The following is a 9,189-nucleotide window of genomic DNA, read 5'->3' as shown; positions in this document are numbered from 1 at the left end:
AGCACCCGGAGGAAACCCACACAGACACGGGGAGAATGTGCAAACTCAATAGACAATAGGTGCAGGAGTAGGCCATTCAGCCCTTCGAGCCTGCACCGCCATTCAATATGATCATGGCTGATCATTCCTAATCAGTATCCGCTTCCTGCCTTATCTCCATAACCCTTGATCCCACTATCCTTGAGAGCTCTATCCAACTCTTTCTTAAATGAATCCAGAGACTGGGCCTCCACTGCCCTCTGGGGCAGAGCATTCCACACAGAACTCCACATGGACAGTCACCTGAGGCTGGAATTGAACCTGGGACCCTGGTGCTGTGAGACAGCAGTGCTAACCACTGAGCCACCATGCTGCCTCCAAACATCACAGACTGGATTCAAAGTGTTAATTCTGCTTTCTCTCTCTCCCTCTGCAGAGGCTGTCAGAGTTTCTCCAGCAATTTCCCTTTGTATTTCAGAGGTGTTTTTATAAACATACAGGATTTGGATGTGACTGACTGGGGCAGCATTGTTTCAAATATAAAGAAGTATTTAGATTAGATTACTTACTTACAATGTGGAAACAGGCCCTTCGGCCCAACAAGTCCACACCGACCCTCTGAAGAGCAACCCACCCAGACCCATTCCCCTATATTTACCCCTTCACCTAACACTGCTGGCAATTTAGCATGGCCAATTCACCTAACCTGCACATCTTTGGACTGTGGGAGGAAACCCACGCAGACACTGGGAGAATGTGCAAACTCCACACAGACAGTCACCTGAGGTGGGAATTGAACCTGGGACCCTGGTGCAGTGAGGCAGCAGTGCTCACCACTGAACCACCATGCCACCCAAGTTAATATACACCTGACCAGGCACTTGGGTCAGGGGCTGTATTCCCCACCCGCCACCCACCCACTTCGATCCAGTGCCCACCGTCACATCCTGATGTCCTCAGCCTCCTGGCTCAGCTTGGACTCTGAGCTGCTCCACATCCTCTCTCGATGACCCGATCGGAAGCTGACCGTCTGTCACCGAGATCCAGCAGGTCACCTGCTCAGGCTTCCCTTCAACCAGGAGAGCTGTCCAGGTGTGTGTGTGTGTGTGTGTGTGTGTGTGTCCAGGGAATGTGTGAATATTGAATTGAGAGACTGTCAAAATGGTGGGAGTTTTCAAAACTCCAGCAGAGAACGAGAGATTTGGCCGATTTTATTTATTGGGAAAAGCCGGCATCACGTGCTGCTTCCCCGTTCCATCGCCTCTTCCTGGGGAACCTCCCGCTAAATGTTTTTTATTCATTCACAGGATGAGGGCATCCCTGGCTAGGGCAGCATTTATTGTCCATCCCTAATTGCTCAGAGGGTGGTTAAGAGCCAATCACATTGCTGGGGGTCTGGAGTCACATGTAGGCCAGAGGAGACCAGGTAAGGATGGCAGTTTCTTTCCCTAAAGGAGATTTAGTGAATTTGATACAATCCGAGTTGGATTTAAATCCAGCTCAACACAGGAACAGGAGGAGACCAATCTGCCCACACACTCATTCTGTCATGACACTTGATCATGTCTGAGCAGAATTCCATGGGTTTATTCCCTGAAACCATCAAAGATCTACAATCCCAGTTTTCATATTTTCAGCTGATCATCAGAATCAACAGCTTTTGGGGGAAGAGACAGAGAGAGAGAGAGAGAGAGAGAGAGAGAGAGAGAGAGAGAGAGACAGGATGTGGGTAAATAGATAGCAACATCTTGCAAAATGTCCATATTACAGAGGAAGACGTGCTGGATGTCTTGAAATGCATAAGAGTGGGTAAATCCCCAGGGCCTGATCAGGTGTACCCAAGAACTCTGTGGGAAGCTAGGGAAGTGATTGCTGGGCCTCTTGCTGAGATATTTGTATCATCAATAGTCACAGGTAAGGTGCTGGAAGACTGGAGGTTGGCAAACATGGTGCCACTGTTTAAGAAGGGCGGTAAAGACAAGCCAGGGAACTATAGACCGGTGAGCCTGACCTCAGTGGTGGGCAAGTTGTTGGAGGGAATCCTGAGGGACAGGATGTACATGTATTTGGAAAGGCAAGGACTGATTCGGGATAGTCAACATGGCTTTGTGCGTGGGAAATCATGTCTCACAAACTTGATTGAGGTTTTTGAAGAAGTAACACAGAAGATTGATGAGGGCAGAACAGTAGATGTGATCTATATGGACTTCAGTAAGGCATTCGACAAGGTTCCCCATGGGAGACTGATTAGCAAGGTTAGATCTCATGGAATACAGGGAGAACTAGCCATTTGGATACAGAACTGGCTCAAAGGTAGAAGACAGAGGGTGGTGGTGGAGGGTTGCTTTTCAGACTGGAGGCCTGTGACCAGTGGAGTGCCACAAGGATCGGTGCTGGGTCCTCTACTTTTTGACATTTATATAAATGATTTGGATGTGAACATAAGAGGTACAGTTAGTAAGTTTGCAGATGACATTAAAATTGGAGGTGTAGTGGACAGCGAAAAAAGATATCTTGGATTACAAGAGGATCTGGACCAGATGGGCCAATGGGCTGAGAAGTGGTAGATGGAGTTTAATTCAGATAAATGTGAGGTGCTGCATTTTGGGAAAGCAAATCTTAGCAGGACTTATACACTTAATGGTAAGGTCATAGGGAGTGTTGCTGAACAAAGAGACCTTAGAGTGCAGGTTCATAGCTCCTTGAAAGTGGAGTTGCAGGTAGATAGGATAGTGAAGAAGGCATTTGGTATGCTTTCCTTTATTGGTCAGAGCATTGAGTACAGGAGTTGGGAGGTCCATATTACAGAGGAAGAAGTGCTGGATGTCTTGAAATGCATAAAAGTGGGTAAATCCCCAGGGCCTGATCAGGTGTACCCAAGAACTCTGTACAGGACATTGGTTAGGCCACTGTTGGAATATTGCATGCAATTCTGGTCTCCTTCCTATCGGAAAGATGTTGTGAAACTTGAAAGGGTTCAGAAAAGATTTACAAGGATGTTGCCAGGGTTGGAGGATCTGAGCTACAGGGAGAGGCTGAACAGGCTGGGGCTGTTTTCCCTGGAGCGTCGGAGGCTGAGGGGTGACCTTATAGAGGTTTACAAAATTATGAGGGGCATAGATAGAATAAATAGGCAAAGTCTTTTCCCTGGGGTGGGGGAGTCCAGAACTAGAGGGCATAGGTTTAGGGTGAGAGGGGAAAGATATAAAAGAGACCTAAGGGGCAACTTTTTCATGCAGAGGGTGGTACGTGTATGGAATGAGCTGCCAGAGGATGTGGTGGAGGCTGGTACAATTACAACATTTAAGAGGCATCTGGATGGGTATATGAATAGGAAGGGTTTGGAGGGATATGGGCCGAGTGCTGACAGGTGGGACTAGATTGGGTTGGGATATCTGGTCGGCATGGACGGGTTGGACCAAAGGGTCTGTTCTTGTGCTGTACATCTCTATGACTTCACGAGAGAGAAAGAGGGACAGACAGACAGAGACATAGAGAGAGAGAGAGAGAGAGAGAGAGGGAGAGAGAGAGTTGAGGTTTAAATTTGAAGCTTATTCTTCCTGTGAGGAATAGTTTCTCTATCTTGACTCTCTGAACCTATTTACTCAGGCCGTACGGTTCAGTCAGACTAATCCTTCACATTGAATGAAGGAATGAGTTTGCTTTATTGTCATGTGAAGGATTATCCGTTGAGTTTATGCATTCTGTCCTCTCACTTTAACCTTCCAGAATCCTTCTGCTGAAAGCTCGTTGGCCTGAAACATTAACTCAGCTTCTCCCTCCCCAGATGCTACACACAACCTCCTGAATGTTTCCAACATTTTGTGTTTTTGGTTAAGATTTCCTGTGTCCACAGCAGTTTGCTTTCGTATACATCTGAGGAACCCGAGACTGGGCTATGTCTAATTTGTGGATAAAAAGTGAGGTCTGCAGATGCTGGAGATCACAGTTGAAAATGTGTTGCTGGTTAAAGCACAGCAGGTCAGGCAGCATCCAAGGAACAGGAAATTCAACGTTTCGGGCATAAGCCCTTCATCAGGAATAAGAGAGAGAGAGCCAAGCCGGCTGAGATAAAAGGTAGGGAGGAGGGACTAGGGGGAGGGGCGATGGAGGTGGGATAGGTGGAAGGAGGTCAAGGTGAGGGTGATAGGCCGGAGTGGGGTGGGGGCGGAGAGGTTAGGAAGAAGATTGCAGGTTAGGAGGGTGGTGCTGAGTTGAGGGAACCGACTGAGACAAGGTGGGGGGAGGGGAAATGAGGAAACTGGAGAAATCTGAGTTCATCCCTTGTGGTTGGAGGGTTCCCAGGCGGAAGATGAGGCGCTCCTCCTCCAACAGTCGTGTTGTTATGTTTTGCCGGTGGAGGAGTCCAAGGACCTGCATGTCCTTGGTGGAGTGGGAGGGAGAGTTAAAAGTGTTGAGCCACGGGGTGGTTGGGTTGGTTGGTCCGGGCGTCCCTGAGGTGTTCTCTGAAGCGTTCCGCAAGTAAGCGGCCCGTCTCCCCAATGTAGAGGAGGCCACATCGGGTGCAGCGGATGCAATAGATGATGTGTGTGGAGGTACAGGTGAACTTGTGGCGGATATGGAAGGATCCCTTGGGGCCTTGGAGGGAAGTGAGGGAGGAGGTGTGGGCGCAAGTTTAACATTTCCTGCGGTTGCAGGGGAAGGTGCTGGGAGTGGAGGTTGGGTTGGTGGGGGGGTGTGGACCTGACGAGGGAGTCACGAAGGGAGTGGTCTTTGCGGAACGCTGATAGGGGAGGGGAGGGAAATATATCCCTGGTGGTGGGGTCCGTTTGGAGGTGGCGGAAATGACGGCGGATGATACGTTGTATACGGAGGTTGGTGGGGTGGTAGGTGAGAACCAGTGGGGTTCTGTCTTGGTGGCGGTTGGAGGAGCGGGGCTCAAGGGCGGAGGAGCGGGAAGTGGAGGAGATGTGGTGGAGGGCATCATCGATCACGTCTGGGGGGAATCTGCGGTCCTTGAAGAAGGAGGCCATCTGGGCTGTGCGGTGTTGGAACTGGTCCTCCTGGGAGCAGATGCGGCGGAGACGAAGGAATTGGGAATATGGGATGGAGTTTTTGCAGGGGGCAGGGTGGGAGGAGGTGTAGTCCAGGTAGCTGTGGGAGTCAGTCGGTTTATAGTAGATGTCTGTGTTGAGTCGGTCGCCTGAGATAGAAATGGAAAGGTCTAGGAAGGGGAGGGAGGAGTCTGAGACAGTCCAGGTGAATTTCAGGTCGGGATGGAAGGTGTTAGTAAAGTTGATGAACTGTTCAACCTCCTCGTGGGAGCACGAGGCAGCGCCGATACAGTCATCGATGTAGTGGAGGAAAAGGTGGGGGGTGGTGCCAGTGTAGCTGCGGAAGATGGACTGTTCCACATATCCTACGAAGAGACAGGCATAGCTGGGGCCCATGCGGGTGCCCATGGCAACTCCTTTAGTTTGGAGGAAGTGGGAGGATTGAAAAGAGAAGTTATTCAGGGTGAGGACCAGTCCAGTCAGTCGAAGGAGGGTGTCAGTGGAAGGGTACTGGTTGGTGCGGCGGGAAAGGAAGAAGCGGAGGGCTTTGAGTCCTTCGTGATGGGGGATGGAGGTGTACAGGGACTGGATGTCCATCGTGAAAATAAGGCGTTGGGGACCGGGGAAACGAAAATCCTGGAGGAGGTGGAGGGCGTGGGTGGTGTCCCGAACGTAGGTGGGGAGTTCTTGGACTAAAGGAGACAGAACCATTCCTGATGAAGGGCTTATGCCCGAAACGTTGAATTTCCTATTCCATGGATGCTGCCTAACCTGCTGTGCTTTAACCAGCAACACATTTTCAACTATGTCTAATTTGCTTTTGGATTAGTGGTGCTGGAAGAGCACAGCAGTTCAGGCAGCATCCAAGGAGCCTTCCACATCCATCAAAGTTTTACCTGCACATCCACTAATATCATTTATTGTATCCGTTGCTCCCGATGCGGTCTCCTCTACATTGGGGAGACTGGGCGCCTCCTAGCAGAGCGCTTTAGGGAACATCTCCGGGACATCCACACCAATCAACCACACCGCCCTGTGGCCCAACATTTCAACTCCCCCTCCCACTCTGCCGAGGACATGGAGGTCCTGGGCCTCCTTCACCGCTGCTCCCTCACCACTAGACACCTGGAGGAAGAATGCCTCATCTTCCGCCTCGAAAAACTTCAACCCCAGGGCATCAATGTGGACTTCAACAGTTTCCTCATTTCCCCTTCCCCCACCTCACCCTAGTTCCAAACTTCCAGCTCAGCACTGTCCCCATGACTTGTCCGGACTTGTCCTACCTGCCTATCTCCTTTTCCACCTATCCACTCCACCCTCTCCTCCCTGACCTATCACCTTCATCCCCTCCCCCACTCACCCCTTGTACTCTATGCTACCTTCTCCCCACCCCCACCCCCCTCTAGCTTATCTCTCCACGCTTCAGGCTCTCTGCCTTTATTCCTGATGAAGGGCTTTGGCCCGATTTTGCTGCTCCTCGGATGCTGCCTGAACTGCTGTGCTCTTCCAGCCCCACTCTGATCCAGAATCTGGTTTCCAACATCTGCCGTCGTTATTTTTACCTATGAATAATTTGCTTTCAGTTACTTGACATCTCTCCCTCCCCCGCTCAAACCAGCCTCATACTCAGAGAGTAAACACTATGGAGTGACCCTCATCTGCAGCCCTCAGCCAGGATTAGTGGGAGGATGGGTCAGCAGGGTGGGTGGGTTTGGATGCTGACAGAGGGAGTGGGATAGTACCTCCCCCTCCTGATCCAGCCACCAAACCATCCTAGTTTATCAGATTCGATGAGACTGAATCAGGGGAGCAAACCATCTGATATCACCAGTTTTATATTCTACCCTATGTCCAGATATTAAGTTAAAAATCACACAACACCAGGTTGTACTCCAACAGGTTTAATTGGAAGCACTAGAACCACCTGATGAAGGAGTGTCACTCCAAAAGCTAGTGCTTCCAATTAAACCTGTTGGATTATAACCTGGTGTTGTGTGATTTTTAACTTTGTACACCCCAGTCCAACACCGGCATCTCCGAATCCAGATATTAACACTGCCATAAAATCGGGATTTGGGTTTGCTCACTGAGCTGGAAGGTTCATTTACAGACGTTTCGTCACCCTACCGGGTAATGTCTTCAGTGAGCCTCTGGACAAAGTGCTGCTGGTGTTTCCTGCTTTCTATTTATATATTTGGGTTTCTTTAGGTTGGTGATGTAATTTCCTGTGTTGATGTCATTTCCTATGGTGATGTCATTTCTTGTTCTTTTTCTCAGGGGGTAGTAAATGAACCCGAGCTGAGCTACAAATCTTCTCAAAACTTGCTAACTGTCATAGAACAATGTGGAAAGAGGCCATTCAGCCCACTAATCCACACTGACCCTCCAAACAGCAGCCCACCCAGACCCATCCCCCTGCCCTATCCCTGCAAACCTGCACCTAGCCTGCCCATCCCTGGACACTATGGGACAATTTTCTGTGGCCAATCCAGCTGAACCTGCACATCTTCGGACACTTAATGTCAATGAAACAGTCATCAAAGGAATGAGGGAAATGGAAGTTGAACTATTGTAGTTGAAGTTAGAGTTTTGTTTCTTGTCTGTTTCAGGTGAAACAAGAACAATTTCTGGGACTATGCTGATATCCCAGGATGGACGCAACCATGGAATTGGATAATTATGAAACCGTCCTGGAGACCACGGATGGCTCTGCTTTGAACGAGGGCTGGTACGTGTCATACCCAATGAGCTTCCAGGTTTCTCTGACCAGTTTCCTCATGTTGGAGATTGTCCTGGGCTTCAGCAGTAACCTCACTGTTCTCATTCTGTACTGCATCCAGTCGAACCTGGTGGATTCTGTCAGCAACATCGTGACCATGAACCTCCACGTGCTGGACATTATCATCTGCCTGGTGTGTGTCCCATTCACCATTGTCATTGTTCTCATTCCTCTGGAGAGAAACGTGGCTCTGATCTGTTGCTTCCATGAAGCCTGTGTCACCTTTACCAGTATCGCCACCGCGGTCAACGTCCTGGTCATCAGCCTGGACAGATACGACATTTCTGTCAAACCAGCCAATCGTGTCCTGACACCCAGTCGGACAATCCTCCTGTTGACCTCAGTCTGGATCGTGTCACTGATGGTGTTTTTCGTCCCTTTCATTGAGGTGGAATTTTTCAGGGACCCACTGCATAGCACGGCCTGGCAAAACCGGACACTGCTCTGCGTCAGTGCCAATGAGTACCACAAGGAGCTGGGCATGTATTACCACCTCTTCATCCAGATCCCCTGCTTCTTTGTGGCCGTCGTTGTCATGTTGGTCACCTACACCAGGATTCTCCAGGCCCTCAACATCCGAATTGGATCCCACTTCACACGCAGTCAAAAGCGCAAACGCAAAAGCAAGAAGAGGAAGATGAAGTCAGGAAGCTCCCTCAGCAGCCAGTACGAGACCAAGAGGCTGACTTCAGCTCCGGTCACTCCCAACCCTGTGCCGCTGGGTGTCCAGGCTTCTGTGTCAGTCATTATCGCCCTGCGTCGCGCTGTGAAACGCCATCGTGACCGGCGCGAGCGGCAGAAACGCGTCTTCAGGATGTCTCTGATCATCATCTCCACCTTCCTTGTCTGCTGGGCCCCCATTTCCATTGTGAACCTTCTCATTCTCTGCCTGGGGCCCAGTGATTGGCTGGTGAAGCTCCGGATCTGCTTCCTAGTCATGGCTTATGGCTCCACGATCTCCCACCCACTCCTCTACGCCTTCACCAGGCAGAAACTCCGGAAAGTTCTCAAGAACAAAATGAAGAAGCGGGTGGTGTCAGTTCTGCAGGTAGACCCCGCCCCAAGTGGGACAATCATACACAACTCCTGGGTCCATCCCAGAAAGACACGCAAACTCAAGGTGGAGTGCAGTGATGCCACTGACCGCTGCCTGACAGACGCAGCCAAAGATTGACTCGATATCACCCATCACTTTGTAACAGACTCAGACTGTTCAGAAAAAGGACATGCCAGACCAACTGTAAAAAGTAGAGGTGCAATAATTGTTTAACAAGTTGTTCAATTGTCCAAAACAATACAACATTGAACTGACCCACAGAAAGTGAGTGAGTTCCACACTGGGTATGGAGCAGTGTTAATGCCTTTTCGGACCAGTTGGTGACATGGCCTGTGAATGTGATCAACATTTTAAGACTA

The 9,189-nt window shown here is 49.9% G+C and overlaps 1 protein-coding gene across 1 annotated transcript; it reads left to right on the top strand.

Annotated features, from left to right (window-relative positions):
* The first annotated feature begins 7,645 nt into the window (after nucleotides 1-7,645).
* Nucleotides 7,646-8,947, top strand: LOC132822045 (G-protein coupled receptor 22-like). Its single transcript, XM_060835052.1, has one exon. It carries the CDS (start codon nucleotides 7,646-7,648, stop codon nucleotides 8,945-8,947), a length of 1,302 nt encoding a protein of 433 aa, XP_060691035.1.
* Nucleotides 8,948-9,189: the final 242 nt, after the last annotated feature.

Source organism: Hemiscyllium ocellatum, chromosome 14 (genome assembly GCF_020745735.1).
Source record: "Hemiscyllium ocellatum isolate sHemOce1 chromosome 14, sHemOce1.pat.X.cur, whole genome shotgun sequence".
Taxonomy (NCBI): Eukaryota; Metazoa; Chordata; class Chondrichthyes; order Orectolobiformes; family Hemiscylliidae; genus Hemiscyllium; species Hemiscyllium ocellatum.
The sequence above is the reverse complement of the archived record's forward strand: the minus strand, read 5'-3'. Positions and strand labels throughout refer to the sequence as shown.